At 44.1% G+C, this 18,069-nt stretch overlaps 1 protein-coding gene across 4 annotated transcripts in view; it reads left to right on the top strand.

The window, feature by feature from the left end:
- Positions 1-18,069, top strand: part of COL16A1 (collagen type XVI alpha 1 chain) — a 717,464-nt gene that overhangs the window by 121,489 nt on the left and 577,906 nt on the right. For all 4 annotated transcript variants that reach the window (XM_069223294.1, XM_069223295.1, XM_069223297.1 and 1 more), the window contains exon 3: positions 4,718-4,783. In XM_069223294.1, the coding sequence (XP_069079395.1) occupies positions 4,718-4,783 (66 nt within the window). The remainder of the gene's footprint in view (positions 1-4,717; positions 4,784-18,069) is intronic.

Here is an 18,069-nt window from a genome sequence, read left to right as displayed (position 1 = left end):
GATCCTTCCTTGTCCAGGTCAGGCCCCAGACACTCACCAGGGGGTTGGAGGGCAGGCACAGTCCTTTCAGGTGTGAGTGACAACTCCTCCCCTTTCCTCCAGCACAGATGGCTAATCAAGATATGCATACTACACCCCAGCCTCCTTTGTGTCCCTGTCTAGGGGAGAGGAGAGGTGTGAACAGCCCAACTGTCAAACTGACCTAGACAGACAATCCACAAACAGGCAGAGTCACAGAATGGTATAAGCAAAAAAATGCCTGCTTTCTAAAAGTGGCATTTTCAAACAGACAATTTAAAAACCAACTTCACTAAAAGATGTATTTTTAAATTGTGAGTTCAGAGACCCTAAACTCCATATTTGCATCTGCTCTCAAAGGGAATCTGCGCTTTAAGGATATTTAAAGGCAGCCCCCTTGTTAACTTATGAGAGAGATAGGCCTTGCACAGTGAAAAGCGAATTTGGCAGTATTTCACTATTAAGACATATAAAATACACTTGTATATGTCCTACCTTAAACATACACTGCACCCTGCCCATGGGGATACCTAGGGCTTAACTTAGGGGTGCCTTACATGTAGTAAAAGGGAAGGTTGAGGCCTGGCAAGTGGGTACACTTGCCAAGTCAAATTGGCAGTTTAAAACTCCAGACACTGCAGTGGCAGGTCTGAGCCATGTTTACAGAGCTACTAATGTGGGTGGCATAACCAGTGCTGCAGGCCCACTAGTAGCATTTGATTTACAGGCCCTGGGCACCTCTAGTGCACTTTACTAGTAAATATGCCAAACGTGGATAAACCAATCAACAGTACAATTTCTATAGGGAGCACTTGCACTTTAGCACTGATTAGCAGTGGTAAAGTGCACAGAGACAATTAACCAGCAAAAACAGACCTCAAAAAATAGGAGGAAGAAGGCAAAAAGTTTGGGGATAACCCTACAAAAAGGGCCATTTCCAACAGTGACAGTCTAGGGAGAGATGGGCTTGCGATGTGGAAGGAGGCCAGGGTAAAGACGCTGTGTGTATAATTCAGGAAGGGATTACTGCTAGTCTTCGACCAGCTGCAACTTGAGCATAAAATTCCCGTGGGCCATTTCCTAGCCAATAGCATGCTGGTTGCAGAACTGGGTCGCTGGTGGCACATAAATGACACGGAACTGGATCAGCACCCATATGTGTATACACTGTGCATCATGGGGAGTGGCCTCAGACTCATCATCTGGTTCGTCAGATCTTTGGCAACCACTACTCATGATCCACTATTAGCAACCAGGAGATGCTTAGAAAGAGACCTGGCCCACCCCTTCATGCTTAAAGAATGGGACAGGGCACTCTACTATCTGCAAAAAGTATCACGGAACACTATGTTCCAATACATTAAACATAATATTCTTCACAGGCATATTTTACACCGGCAACCTTGCGCAAAATGTTCTAATTCGCCTCCTTTTGCCCACAATGCCAAACATGTTCTGAAATTGCGCAAAATGTTCAAATTCGCCTCCTTTTGCCCACAATGCCAAACATGTTCTGAAATTGCCCAGTGGTTGCAGCCTTGTGGAGAGAGGTCACAGGCACTCTATGCACTATCATGGGTGCGGAGGGTCTACTCACAGCGGAATGTGAGCTCATAGGTGTGTTAAAATGAAAGAAGACACAACTGTCACTAATAGGTTCATTGACCTGGCACCACTCATTTTGGTGCGGTGTACACTTAAATGGGGCAAAGTCCAAGCAGTGGCGCTTAGACGCGAAGAAGTATAGGGTTTGCATAGGACCCCCACAGCGGCTCCCTGGGACACTATGATACTTGATCTACAAACCTTTCAAGAAACCCTCATGGATTAAAAAACCCTTACAGATTAGCTTTATATAGGGACTTCCCCTGCCCTATTGCCACCACCTAGTCTCTTACTGCTTCCTCCACCTGATTACTCCACATACATATTGTTACATACCAGGGAATACCACAACTCGGACACAGGGAATATTTGATATAACATTGTGATGAATAACTGTAGGAGGGGGTGCCTGTGGGACTGGGAGATGGGCAGTTATGGGGATCGCCTGAGATTTCTTTACGTCATGACCATTGTTTCTGTTTGTTCTTGTTAATGTAACTATATTATGAGCCAATTCTTCCAACCAAATTACTGACCCACATGCTGCCCTAAAGCATTTATGATGTTTTCGGTATCCGCATTGTACTTTGTACTCCTGACTACTTTTGAAAACAATAAAATTGGTTGGAAAAAAGTCACTCAATTCAGGGCTGTTCAGAGTCACCAAGGCTTGTTGGGCTCAATACCAACAGCTACAGGTGGCCCCCGGCCCTATGCTGTGCTGCTTCCGTTGTGGGTGCTACCAGGACTTTGGGAGAATGAGCCAATGTTCGATAGTCGACTGTGGACTCAGGGTGGTATCTCACAGGTAGGAGACATGTACGGTCAGCGTAAGCTGTGATCGCTACCGTCCATGATAGCATAGGACCGGGCCAGTTCCTGGCACACATCACATTGTCCCACGGGCTGGGCTCCCTGTGGAGCCAGTCAGAGCTGCCCACAAATGTGGCGCTGCAGTGCCTGCTGACCTATTGCAGTGGGCGAAACGCTATAACGAATCTCTACGCCACACTACAATCTCAGCTCTCGAAACTGCCCTAGAACATTTCAACGGTCGGACTGAGCAGTAGACCGCCTTGGGACCTGTTGATGTTGTTTCTTGATGTAACTGATATTTATAATTGTAACCTGAAAAACGAATAGAGAGCCAGTTGAAAAAAACACAAGTGTTAAGAATTTTTTTTAATACCTGGGTTTGCTGGCTGAAGGATTTGATTTTTGAAGACAAGTTTTCCTGCCTTGTCAGAATCCATGCATTTAACGGTTGTTTATCCTGGTTTCACTTATTTATTTATTTTTATATTTAACTGTAGCAAATGAGAATTTATCCCCAACTTTACCAAGGTAACAACATCGCTGAACCACCACACACATTTCCTATTAAAAAGATGATATTAGTATAAATTCATATACAGTAGTCTAATGGATGGTGACATGTCGACGTTTCAGTCCACAGCTTTAATTTGCATGGGCCACCATCAGGACTATAGTGCTATAATGATTTAATCTAATTGCCAACCTGGTTAGTAATTCATTTCCCATGCCCTATTGCGCAACTAGCCAGCAGTGAGTCTGAATTAACCCACAACCGCAACAAATCACTTTCGTCAACAGTTCAGCCAAAACAATATAAGCACTTAGTTCAATAGGTGGTCGCCGAAGAAGATATTTTTATCTTCCTGTGGTCGAAAAGGAATCGCTCAGAGTTGAACATATGTTCTGATCGGCACCAGCAGGAGCTTCAAGGACAAACTCAGCAAGCCCTTGGAACTCTAGATTCGTGGCAGCCTTGTTCAGATTGACAGGCTCTCAATTGTACAATTTGATCATAGCTTTGATCTCTATATAGGTATTTTTAATGTGGGTAACTCTATCAAGAGTTTTAGTTCTGTTTGAGGGTAGGGCTTCCAAAGATGATCACACCTTGTTTATGTTGTGAGTGATTTGACATATCTCTGTTTCATAGTCCATTTCGCCCGGTGCACGTTGATCTGTTGCTCAAAAGATCAAAATCCTAGAACCAGTTTAAGAACCTCTCAGTGAACATTACCACTAAGGGTTACAAGGGGTCTTAGGTGAACTGCTGTGCTTTGCTCTCAGGGCGCCCTGTACTGACCTTGATCCCTGTACGGAATTCTAACTCCCCCTTTTAGTAGGAATGGCCTTCAGAGTGCCAGAAATCTAATTGGAAGGATTCTACAAAGGCACAACTCTACAACAGACACAGCAGCCCTCCAGTAATATACATTCCTTCCTCATGACCTGCAAGAAAGGGAATTTCTTTTAATGGGGCATTTTTTTCATACTTTCTTGAATGCGTGCCCAGGCTGGAACAAACAGTCGATTCTGTTCTTGAACCTTTCACATTTTCCTCTTTCACACGTTTTCTTAGAACTGTGTGGCTGGGACTTTCATTGTGGACTGGGATTTTTGGAAAAATCTTCACGATGTAATTGACTTAATAGCAATAACAATAAGCAATAAAATGTTTAGGAGAGACAAGCACTGGTATCTTTAAGAACCTGCAAGGACCTATTGCCATCTAAGCCTTTCCCCATATCCCAAGCATAGGCAAGCCAAATGGTGCAATATGAGAACAGGTGCATTATATTTCAGAAAACACTTACTATGGTTCAAATGCGGGATACACTTTCATTCATAGATAGACTTTGGAAAGGCTAGATGAGGATGCAACATATGTCCTCACACACCTCAGGGGGCTCCTACTTGGCTCACGCCTGTTGTTAATTTGAGTGGTGATGGACTCGTGACATTTTAGGGGTCAAACTACTACAGTTTTGCTTTAAGCCACAGAGTACCCGTACTATTGGTCAATGCTTTGAATGATGTCTGTGACTGTGGAGCAATTTCATGCATTTCATCAAGGGATACTATTCTTTGGAGGCTTTTATCAAAGTTCTTTCCACCAAGAACCTTAGTATAATCAGCGAGTAAAAATAATTCTACTGTCCATCTACCTTTTTAAGCTAGCTTTACTATCTTATGTAGGCCAAAAAACTGCTTCCTGTACTGAGGAAGTGAAAGAAATTAAACATGATGTTTAAGCAGAAACTAATGATGCTTTCTCTTCTAGGGCCTCAATGTCCAAGTTTGCAGCAAGAAGGACTGAAGGTGAATGATGGCATGGGCAATATATCAGGTAATTCAATTTATTTGAGAACCATATCACATTTCACCAACTAATGACACCAAATAAAGAAATAAAAAAAGAAATGCCTAATATTAGAATAAGTATTATCTGACAATGCTCAAAGACAGTCACACAGCCCTCTAGGAACACATACACCATAACTGCCTCCAATATAAGCACTTCATTTAGAATCACTGTCCTAAATCTCACATGTACTTCAGATCACTTCCATATTATTACCAGAGCTGCACTGAGTATCACAGTCCACATCTTAGACACATTCCTCTAGGAACATCTGCACTCTCATATGCATTGTGCTGAAAACCTTTGCTCAGGCATCACATGCACAGCATTGAGAATGTCTATCATATCACTAAAAAAATTATGTTGGCCAATACAATACACACAAAAGGTGTGGAGGGAATGAGGTTACTCGGTACGGCTACAATCACATTGATTGTGTTCCTGTCACCGTTCGTGGTCTCTTTGTGAGACTGTTGTGTTGGTGAGAGTGCAAGGAATTCATCCTTATGGAAGAGATGGTCTCCACACTTGGTTATGCCATGCTTCATCATTGACCACCTCTCCCCACCTTGAAAGGACAGTGACACCAGGGCGGACTCTACCTCACAGTGAACCACACCAAGAGGGAGTTCTTAGATAAAGCTTGCTGGATAATAGTGGGATGCAGTTAAGTTAGAAAATACCTAGTGGACTACTGGTGTAACTCACCTTTAATAGTGGTGTATGATGGCATGGTTAAGAACATACGTCAAACATAATCCTGAGTATAATGACTCAACCCATCTTTGAAAAAGCCAAAATGTTTCTGCCCTCACTCTGAGCCTAACCTGATCTGGGGCATTTTTCAGGGCTAAGGATTACTAATCAGGCATGAAGGAGTAGACTTCTGTTCTACCTCACGAGTGAAAAGAAAAGAAAATTATTATTATAAGTCCTACCTGAGTGGCAAAGTAGAACTTAAATACCCTAAATTATAGAGATATCTGCCTCTGGTCTGGGGCTAGGATGATGCCCTTTGTAGTCACACATTCATCAAAGGTGGCACCTCCTACTCCATCCTGTTTGTTCGAGCGGCTGGGAGCAGGATCTTCCACGTGGTGGGTAAAAAAAGGGAGCAGGAAAAAGAATGTAGGCACCCACAGGCGAGACTGGTGAAAGGAGAGGTGGACTTCATCTCAGCGCCTACCCCTGACTTAGTGACTAGAATTTAGAGGACTACAGGGAAATTTAAACAACTGCTGCAGCAGAAGGCCAAGGCCCACGTCTAGGAGAAACAGGGGCAGGTATATGAATTTGGTGATAAAGCTGGGAATGTCACAGCCAGGCTGGCTAAGAGGGAAGAAGGACAGAAGTGGATACACAGACTTAAGGAGAGAAGTGGGGCCATGGTAGAGAATCCACAGGGTATAGCCCAGGAAGTGTCAGCCCACTTGTGGGAGGTCTACAGGCCACACAACACTGATGATGAGGAGGGGCTGCTCGATTTCTTCCACGTTCTCCAGACCCCTACCATTGGGGTTTAGGTGTGAGATGCTCTTGAGGTTGAGATATCAGACCCTGAGATTGCAGAGGCCCTGACCCATCTAAAAGGGAAGACGGCACCGGCCTCCCCTGAGTTCTTTAAATTTTTCAGAACACAGGTATTGCTTCACCTAGAGGAACTGTTGCAGGGTGTGAGAAGGGAAGGGTTACGGCCAGAGAATTTGCGTCGGGCCCTGACTGTCCCCATATATATATCAAAGGTAAGCTACAGGAGGACTGCACATCATACCACCCCATTTCATTGCTTAATGTGGAGGTAAAAGTGCTGAAAAGGATCCTTGCATGATGCACGTGGTGGAGTCTCTGGCGGCTACTGACTAATTGGGTTTAATGTAGCACAGAGCAACCAATCATAATCCCAAGCGCTTGTTTGGATGCTTGGAGCTTAGGGGCAGAATCCAGGAAGTGGCAATACTCCTATTGTGGGATGCTGAAAAAGCTTTGACTATCTGGAATGGCCATACTTATAGGCAGTCCTGAGGAAGATGGGCTTTGGTTGTTCCTTAATGGGGTGGGTCAAATTTCTATACCAAAACCAAGAGGCCCAGGCATAAGTGAACAGTGTACTGTCAGAGGAACTACTGATAGGATGAGGCACTAGACGGGGCTGCTCGCTTTCCCAGCTACTGTTTCGGTAGCACTTGAGCTGCTTATGAACTGGATACTTAGAGATGCCTAAATCTGGGCCCTGAAGTGGGACCCAGACTGGGAAGACGTAATATCCTCTTATAATTTGCGCACACCGGCCAGTCTCTCCCCCATATTGAAGCTCCTACATGTCTTTGGGGACTATACAGGGCTCCACAGCAATTGGAACAATCAGTTGCCTGTCCCCTGTTGGATTGGAGCCCCCACCACTGATCCACACCCGGTCCACTGGGAGACAATGGGGATATCTGGGCATATACATTACTATTGAAAGGGAACTGTTCCTCCATGAGAACCTAGGGAAGATCTTGGAGGTGATTAAGAGAGATCCGGTCACTGGCGATTCCTGCCGTTGTTGCTGTTAGGTAAGGAAGTGCTATATAATATGATATACCTACCTAAACTCCTTTACAATACAAAGTCCTCCAATACACACCATCGGCCATACCGGACAGGTTTTTCAGACAAGTGTATAAGGTTATGATAACACTGCTCTGGGATAGAGGGATAGAGGAGCCCCGGGTAGCCTTGATGGTGCTAACAAGCGAGATGTAGGACGGAAGTATTGCCCTGCCTAACCTGAAGCTGTACTACTCGGTGGCCCATTTGGTGTTTGCTAATGACTTGGTCTTCTCTGATCAACCAGAGCCCTCCCTTCTGATGGATAAAAAGGTACTGGGGCCTACAGGCTACTTGTGCCACCTGTACGGTAGGGGGAGGACGCAAGATTTTCCACCAGCAACAGCAATAGTGGTGGATATCTGGCAGAGGGCTGAGTGGCTCCTAGGCTGGAAAGGGAGACTCACAATGGCAAACCCTCTGTGAGAGACAGAGGCCCTAAGAAGCTTTCAGAGATCGAGGGACATAAACAGTGAGATATGCTGGGTATTTTTGTAGTGGGGGGATGTCTGGAAGGATGGGAGGATGATCCCCTCCTCAGAGTTGCAGGTAGACTATGAAATGTCGGGTGCCAAGTACCTTAGATACCTGCAGATGTTGCACATCCTTAAGATACATGAGGCTCTCCTTGAGGACCTGCTGGAGGAGTTGCCCATGGAGTTCTGTGTTCTGACCTTCCACTACATGCGCATGCCATATCATTAATATACACCACACTACTGACCCATAGCATTCCCCCGCTAGACATACTTAGAGATAAGTGGGAGCAGGATCTGTGTAGGCTGAAGGATGATGCAGGGATGCAGCCTGCCACTACCATCGTGAAGTGGCAATACAGGTGGCTTTTGGCTGGTGCAGCTAAAATTGCTGCAGAGAGCATACTATATGAGGGAGAAACTACACAAAATGGGACATACTAAGTCTGACCTATGCCTGAGAGGATGTGGGCAAGAGAGGTACATTATTGCACGCTGTCTGGAGATGCCTGTCAGTTCAGAGATATTGGGTGAGAGTTTGAGCGCGAATATCTGAGGTGACGGAGGTGCAAATCCAACTCACGCCTCAATTGATCACCCTGGGCATTTGGGGGAGCAAACCTTGGATAGATACACGCTGCTCTGTTGTAATATAGCCCTGGCAGTGATACAGAAGAATGTTGTGTGGCGATGAAGGAGCCCCACCACACCCACACTGCTTGAAATGAATTTTGACTAGTGCAAGCCAGAGGTTGTCCTCAAAAGTTTGAGAGAGTATGGACCACTTGATGGACAGAGAAGGATGGTCACCAATGGCAGTTAACACACAAATAGGACTGGTGGTGGGAAATTCATGAGGATCGCGCACAAGCGAGAGGGAGGGAGACCCACTGGATTATAATGAGTACAGAGCATGGGAGGCTGAGATGAGGCAAATACACTAGGGATCTTGACTGGACAGTTGTTATAGACGCATACTAGTGTTGTACACAAATGCCAAAATCAGAAAGAGGGGGATAATTCTTGATGACTTACACAGTTGTAGAATGATTGATGCCGTCTGTCTGGACAATTTTCATGTAGGGGAGGGTTTATTTTACTTGTTTGGAATTGTCAGGTATAGTTCTGTGCTGCCCAAGAGGTGAGAAGCACCACTTCCTTAGTGGTGTGAGGTAAATGTACTGTATGTTACTTGTTGAAACGGCCAATAAATAGGTTTGTTCAAAAGTAAAAAAAAACTATCCCAGACCCCATATTCCCTTCTTCAGTAGAGAAATGCAACGTCATTAACCTCTTAAATGAGAAGATCTAAAAAACAGATAAGACATCATTACCACTTCTACAGTCCTCTCACTTGCAGCCATCACCCATCCCCTCACCACTAAATGGCTTTCCTTCAATCCACTCTTGCACATGAACATTTCCAACATCCTGAACTCTCAATGCAACCTCCTATGAAGACAACACTCTTCCTTTTTCCATCATCAAATTGCTCTAAGGAGAAGCCATCACTCTTCTTTTTTTACATTGGCAATGCCTTCCTAAGCCAAGGAACAATCCCAGATGCCTTAAGGCTAGGCCAGAACCTTCATCTGCTAAAAAAATAACAACAACTTCTGCACAGTTACTGACCTTTCATTCAGAGGGAAAGTTATTGAGAAACCAGTTGCCACCCAGTTACAGGGTCAAATCAGCAAGAATAATCTTCAGAGAACTACTAATCTGGCGTCAGACCTTGCTGCGACGCTCCAAGAGCTGCAGTCCCAAGTAGTCAATGACATCCTCCACAACAACAGGATTTCCCCCTGCCTCCTAGTTCTGCTGGACCTCTCTGGAGCATTTGACACAGTTGATCATCCCGTTCTCAATAACATCATGAAAGGATGCTTGGGATTTTCAGGCACTATCTTGAAATGGTTCATATCCTGCTTCACCAACTGGTGCCAGCTCATGTGAAAAATGTCCAAAATATCACAAATACTCCTTGTCTCCTGTAGAGAACCCCAGGGCTCCATCCTCTCTACAATCATCTTTAACTTCTATACGAAAACCCTCAGATCAATGTTTTCAGAGAGCAGCATCAAGATCGATCAATACGGAGATAAAACCCTAACCTATGTATAAATATCCTCACCCAGTGACATAAAAAGGCTCAAATCCTGCCTCAAACTCCTGAAGCTTTGGATCTCCACAGTATGGTTTTCTCCTGTTTGCTAACAGCACCAAATATCTCCAGATTCAAGCCTGGCTCTCCAACGTAAACCTATGAGGCTTCACTCCCCACAGCTGATATTACATTCTACAGTCATCTTGAAGACCAGCTGCATCACTTAGAAAGACTCAACATTAGCCCAGCAATGCTTAATTTGTGCCTGTGCATGTGCTCAGCACTGGCACTTATTTATAAGTACCAGCACTTGTTTATGAGATTACACCATATCGGGGTGCTCTCAGCCTAGCACAGCATGTGTTTAGCAATGCACTGTATTAAAAAATTAAACAAACTTGCAATTCCCTACAGCTTGGGGCACTCTGCAATAGTCCAAAATGCCACACTAGTTTAAGTATGATAGATAGTAGGTGATAGATAATAGGTAATGTTGGCACTGCCATTCTGCAGCAGTGACATGAGCTATGGCTGGTCCATGGCTGCAGTGGCACTAATATGTTTACAAATTAAGCACTGGACCCTGTAGAAAACTGGGTTTGGTTGCAGTAGTCCCCCTACTTTTTGCCTGGTTCTTGATGCAACCTTGACTGAAGTGCACTGGGTTCCTGCTCCCCAAAAACAAGACCACTGGTCACTTGATCTCCAAGAGGCCAGACCCTTAGCACCAGTGTTTAAGTCCCTAGTATGTGGTACCTCTGATCCCTAGGACATCCGCACTAAAGAGGGTCCCTAAGAGCTGCAGCATAACTTGTGCCACTCTAAGGGACCCAGCATCAAACTCAAACGAACTGCCACTGCAGGCTGCGTGACAAGGTGCTCCAAAAAGTGAAAAAATGACATGGCACACAGCTTGTGTGTTATGTCCCCTATCACTGCCTGTAGTATTTATAAGTCATCCCACAGCAGGCCTTACAGCTCTAAGGCAGGGTACATGATACTGCAGGTGAGGTCTTATCAGCAAGAGCAGATGTTACCCTGTTATGTCTTTGTCAATTCTGAGACTTAGTAAGTGATCAGGGAAGCCATTTTAAGTACATGTACTGGACACTGGTCAATACGAATAATCCAGTTACATGATAGCTTCATCTGGTATTAATAAATCTTTACTAATTCCTGTGATGGATTTAATAATACATGCACCCAGAGGGTACTTTAGAGGTGCCCTCTGAAAACCTTTTAACTGCTGGTATGCTGACTTTCACCAGTTTTCCACCAACAGACATGTTTCTGACCCCCAAGGGTGAGAGCCTTTGTTCTCAGGCAGTCAGGAAGAAAGCCTGCTCAGGCAGGGGTGTTACACACCCCTCCCAGCAGGGTGACCTGCAAATCTGCCTTCCAGGGCAAGGGGGCTTCAAAGAGCTGACCGCCTTTAGTATGTGTGATAACACGTCCCTTTCTAGTTAATTTATTCACTCTGGGACTCGTTTTAGGCCAATGAATCTTTTGACCCTGATTGAAGACACCTTAGGACGAGATAACTGATCAACATGTCAATCAAGATGTCAATAACGTCATCAATAAGAATCGGAAACCACCATGACCTTTCAGTCATGAATAACCACACCAGTTTAGTACGATTTTATGATGTTTATTCCCTATTGATTACAATTCTACTAGTAAGTTTATTAGTCTCAAAACCATGAAACACATTAGCATTGCAATGATATGGCAACTTGAAAAAGATTTCATCAACCCAAAGGTCACGAACATTAGAACATAGCACGACGTCAACATGAATTAACCATAGCAGAGTAATATTAGTGCATCATTCAACAAAGCATTGATTCAGTCCTTTGTCTATTTACGTCCATTTAGTGAACCTCTTAACTAACCTCAAATTAGCATTGGCATGTTGGGCTTCATGCAAAACAATTTGGTAACACCAATTTAGAAAACACCTATCTATGGTCTCTGTCAAAAGAAGCAGTTGGTACCTAGAAAGGAAAGGCAAACAGACAATTACAGTTTCATCATCATATAGTTACCCTCCGTAATGGGTCAGCATACAGAGTCAGTCTTCGTCCTCAGGACATCGGTTGATTCGCCATCAGCCAGGGAATTGAGCAAGACGGGTAAGAAGGGACACTTCCCTCATAAGGAGGAAAAGTATGAAACGGACAAGATAAGGGCGAGGATGGTTTGAAGAACCAAACAGCAAAGTCTCTATGCAGAGTGACAAAGTGTCTGGGTCATATCAAAAGTTCACAATGGCATCTCCTAATGGCTTCTCGTGTCAAAGGTTTGTATCCCTTTTCTGTTGTACAGTCCCCTAATTTCTAATTGGGTAGGGTTGGCACCCCACTATCTCCATCCAATGGGTTTCCAGTGTTACTATCAAATTTTGTCACCCCATAACAGTTCTCACGTAGTTTATTGGTTCTTGTGATTGATGTCTCCAGCGGATAGAATGTCCGGTATGATTTCATACTCTTGTGGTCATCTCGCATCTTCAGTCAGTAGGTCCATTGTTTGTACCGGTTTAGGCGACCTTGTGCCTGTAACTAGTCTACAGTGTTGCATTTAGCAAAAATGTTTCCTTGAGCAAGTCGAATTTCATGAGAACGGATCTACTACGGTTACACTCATCTTCTAGCTTTGGAAAAGTACGAGTACATGTCCTTCAGCAAGTCAGCACATTACACGTTAGAAAAACACATTTAATATGAAACCAGGCAGCTAGGCCTCGTCTCATGCTAACTAAGCCTACTGATTTATTAGCAAAACTTTAACATATTACTTTTAATATTAGTTTAAAAGCATACATTAACGTATCACTATTTCATTATTAGTCAGTTTCATTAATCATTGTATATATTGACGGCCACTCCCCGTGGGCACATTTCAAACGCACATTTAGCAAAAGCACATTAATATATTTTCTATGCGGCATTATTATGCATTAGTTCATAAACATTTCATGTTAATTTTGAGTATAAGAGCTACGTTCCCTCATGTGGATCTAGCTTCCCTCAAGATAGGAGGGGATGCCAACTGCCCCTTAACCCAGGACCCATTTGGCACCCAGACAGGTGGGAAAATTAGCTGTGCAGGAGGCGTGCTGCACTGTCAGGCTGGACACTCCTCTATGGTGACCAGCCTGAAGTGACCACAAAATTAGGAATTACACCATTTTGTGTGTGTTGGGATTAGGAATTCTGGGACAGGGTGATGCCCACTCCCCAAAGGAAGTGGTCATCTAGGGGGTGTAGTGAACCCAGGGGTAGGTAGCCCATTGGCTACAACCCCTCACTTCCCTTAACACCCCTATATTGAGTATTTAGGGGACCCCCTGATACCAGGACTTCAGATTTTTGCTGAACACAAAAGAAAGAGTGGACAAAGAAATCTGATGACCCGAGAACCGAGGAGCATGACTGACTTGGCACCAACCCTGCCAGCCTGCCTGCTGCATCTGACTATTGTGGAGCAACTGACCTGTCCTGCCGCTGTGCAGATGTCAAGAACCCGGAGGGCTGTCAGTGCTTTACCAATCACCAGAAGAATCCTCCTTAGACCAGAAGAGCTGCTTCCCTGCATCTGTAGGATCCCAAGAAGAACTGAGCAGAACCAGGACTGCCAAAACCTGACGCCGGACAGCACCACTGCAACTGCGCCTCCTAGCCTGAGCTGAAGAGGACCAGTGGTGGCTGTGTGGCCCCCAGCCCCTCCAGAGATGAAGCACACTTTAAGTTTGCTCACTGTGGACTTCCTGATGGCATCTGTATCCTCTTTCCATAGGCCCTCTTCTACTGCGACTGCCTATGGTGGCAGAGACCCGATGGTCCACTGCACCTTTGCACCCAGCCACCCTGGATGGAGGAGAAGAGGACCACAGGTGGCACTGCATCCCCGAGCCTCATGAGACCAGAGCCCACTTGTTGGTGCAGTCGGACTGGACCCCCAGTCCATGCCTGCAGCCTCTTTCTGCAAGCCCCATCTATCGCGACTGCAACCGGTGACAGAAACCTGATAATCCAAGACACCGCTGCACCCAGCCACCCCGGACCAAGGAGGAGATCACCACAGGTGTACCTACGTCCTAGAACATCACAAGAACTGAACCCTCTTGGTGGTTCACCCAGACTGGTCACCCAGTCCACCCCTTCAGTATCTTTATGACTGGATCGATGCCCATTGGCTCCAACAGAGCACCCAATGCTGAACTGCACCACTGCACCCGGCAGCCCCTGTGCCACCTGAGGTGACCTGTTGGTGTGGCCTAGGACCCTGGCCTATACTCACCTTAAGTCTGGAAGATTGGTCCTGTAGGTTTCTGTGGAGGACCTGTTTGCAGTATATGTTTTCTCTCCCTTAGGGTAACATTGCAGCCAAGAAAAATGCACTGTCAACTTTTGTAAACTATACAAATTCCTAGCTCGAAACATACTCTTCTGATTCAGGTAATCTTGGTATCTACATTTATATAAAAGTATGTGTTATTTTTATAAAGTGGTGTTGGAGTTCTTTATTGAGTGTGTGTCTCACTTACTGCCTATGTGTGTGCTTTACATGCTTAGCACTACCCACTGATGTGCCAAACTGCTCATCTACATTACCACAAAAGAGAGTTTTTGTGGTGTCATTTGTGCCCCTGTAATTCCTTTGGTGGTAGAAGTAATTTACCGATGACTTAAAACCTCTCCACTTGAAGAATACCTTATTTAGGAATATCTTCCACAGCAGGATAGGCTCTGAAAGGGGTCGTAATTATTTTCCGCTAACTTCAAAATTCGACAAGTACACGTTCACCAGTCCCATTCAACAGTCATCTTAAAATGCCCTGCTATTTATTTGTAAATAAAAGTCCGTATTGTAAATTAAATAATTGTTTTTAGCGTGGGATGTGAGCATTTTGTAATATGTGGACTTCACGAGTTTTAGGTATTTTATCCATAGACATCAATAGTGCCTCACACGGCCATGTCCTGAAATGTTTTAATAAATGATTCCACATCCATAGCTACCAGGATGTGTACTGAAGGCTTGTAACATTACAAACACTTTGCAGGTAATTCTACTTGCAGACACGCACACCTGCACTCTGTGACATCTTTGTGATTTCTCGTTGTGAATATCTGTGACATCAGACACTGCACAATCTATATGTGACAACGCAAGATGCAGCAGGTAAGACTGAACTCACACACTGTGGGGTAAATCACAGGCTGTGACATGAAGAAACACACATGTACAAATTGTAAAGCCTCTGTTTCACTCTCTCCCATCTCTCACACACGTTGTGAAAGTGGTATCTGTGACATCACACATGCTGCTATGACTTCACAAACAGTTAACAGGGAATACTTGACCACGCTACTTTGGCAAAACTTATGCACACTCTTCCATGGCAAAACCTATGGCACTATACATACACTATGGGGGTTATTACAACTTTGGAGGAGGTGTTAATCCGTCCCAAAAGTGACGGTAAAGTGACGGATATACCACCAGCCGTATTACGAGTTCCAAAGGATATAATGGACTCGTAATACGGCTGGAGGTATATCCGTCACTTTACCGTCACTTTTGGGACGGATTAACATCTCCTCCAAAGTTGTAACAACCCCCTATGTAGGTAACACATGTGACAACATATTTTCTGTGACAGGAATGTTTGCCTCACTGCGCCTTCCCTGCCTCGATCATCAGGAGCAATTATTTTGTCTTGCTTTTAAGCACCAAAACTACCAGCCAATTAATGAGTCCCTCATCCATGTACTTTTATGACCATTATCACAATAAAACAATCACACCTCAATTTCAACTCACTCGATGCCTAAAAACACCTAATTCTGGCTCACCAATACACGGCTACCTGCCCGCCTCAAAATCAACTGCTGACCAGTAAGTATTGGTATGTCAAACTGGTTTAATCCCAACCTAACAAATATGGAAGCCTAAAAGCTGGTTTATATGAGGAAGCTAAGGCACTGAACAGTACACAAAACCAACAGCGGTCTATTACTCTATAAGAATAGTGTCAACGTCTAGTCAGGTTTTCCTAAGTGCTATATAAAAACAAATTACAAATACAAATTACTGCCTGCAGAAATACCTTTCCACAAGGTGAGAAACCTACTGCATGTTCTTTGTGCCTTCCTTATCGGCAACTTCACTGTCAAGACAGCAAAAACAAACACACCGACAGTCATAATTAACCACACACACCATCCACACAAACACTCCAGTCATGGTTCTGTTAGCTACTTCATCAAAATGTGACTAAAATCAGTCTTTCCAAATCCACCTTCCTAACTCCAACAGCAATAATTCATGGCTTCCTTCTGCTCAACTCTGTTCAGTAGCTACTGACAGTAGCGCTCATCATTATCCCCTACATCTCCATTTTCAATCTGTCTCTACAAAAGTAATTTACAGCATTCTCAGACCCCTGCTAAAGAGAGAGAGCCAGCTCAAATAGCCCATTCCCTGCCAAGCTGCTGGAACATTGCGTCCTCAATCAACTCCAGGATGTAATCCAATAGAACAGCTTATTCCACCAAGTCCCGGTCACGTTCACACATTTCAGTGGTACTAATTCCACCCTAATATCTGTGTGGAGCAAACTCGATACCTTCAGTCTTCCTCCTCGATCTTTCGCAGACTTAAACACCATCAAATGTGATGAACTTACTGAATTCCTTAAACAAGTCGGAGCTAGAAGCACTAGTGTGGATTGATTCCCTGTCTGGCCTATCAAAGTTCAAAAACCTTAGGCATCTAAATGGGTACAGCCTGTTCCAAGAAACCTAAATGCAACAAAATGATTAAAACATTTTGTTCACTAATGGATACTCGCTCCATCAGTTTCCCAGATGCAAAACTGGTTATGGAAATGTTTCCATCGCTACACACGCAACTGATACTGATTGATGCCTCATGACAGCAGAGAAAGAACCACACAATGATATACCACACATGCTGCTTAGTGACTCAGTTCATTTTGTTACGTGCTTTCATCCAAACTTTCTGAGGTTTTGTTTCAAAATGGCTCAAAGTTTTTTACTGTTGATTTGAGACAATGCCCCCTTCTAAGTCTTCAGGCTTAAAGCCCTTCTCCAAGTGTTCTTAACCAATGCCAGTCATGGATCCGCACGTCCTGTACCTTGTTCCGTGTGTGCTTATGCAACTGAAAGCAGGAGAGAATGGCCTAGCCTGTGATTGCCCCTGTGAAAAGAAGGTTTTGTGCTGGGATGTTTTGTGACTGCTCCAAAGTTAGGATTTGCTTTTCTAGGAAGCATAGCAACACAGGAAGACCACCAAAGGATGTTGTCAAAGAGGAAGAGGTATCTTTTTCCTTGGAACCTACTTTGTGCTAGAACCTTTACCAAATCTAGGTTTTCCTTAAATAGATTCAATTGCAAAGTAGGTTTTGACCTTCAGGTAAACAGCTTTGGAGGTTTTTGTTCAGGCCTCCTCCTACTGCTCTACTTCAGCTGTTATTCTTTAAAGGAATCTGAGCTCATTTTGACACCAGCAGCTTCAGCTATGGAAAATTGTCCATATTCAGTCTGGAGCCTCAGGAGGGGTTCAATCCAGGGATTTGTGGGAACCGGAATCCCTTCAAAGAAGGACATTTCAGCTATGATCTTGTATTCATCAGGAACAAAATTATTATTATTTGTATTTTTTTTACTTAGTTTATTGGTATTTTTTGTAGTTGGATAACAATTGGTACATGGGTGGATCCCTCATTTCAGGTCGGCAATCCGAACTTATACATTATACTTGGGTTATGTACAGTGACATAATTATTTCAGTACTCTTCCGGACTTAATATAGTCAGTCAACATGTACATTACATCATCGTACCTTTGCCTGGTCCTGTTGTCATTTTTCCAGTGCGGTCATTCGGCTTTCCCTATCATCTTAGGTATTACCATGTAAACTATTAATTTAGTTAACAATAGAGAAACAATAAAGAAAACACATGTTCGATGGCATCTGTCGCTGCAGATACACATGTTGTGCACAGTCCGCCATCTGGTGTTGGGTCGGAGTGTTACAAGTTGTTTTTCTTCGAAGAAGTCTTTCGA

This window comes from Pleurodeles waltl, chromosome 3_1 (assembly GCF_031143425.1).
Source record: "Pleurodeles waltl isolate 20211129_DDA chromosome 3_1, aPleWal1.hap1.20221129, whole genome shotgun sequence".
NCBI lineage: Eukaryota > Metazoa > Chordata > Amphibia > Caudata > Salamandridae > Pleurodeles > Pleurodeles waltl.
Note: the sequence above shows the minus strand (reverse complement) of the source record. Positions and strands in the feature narration are given on the sequence as shown.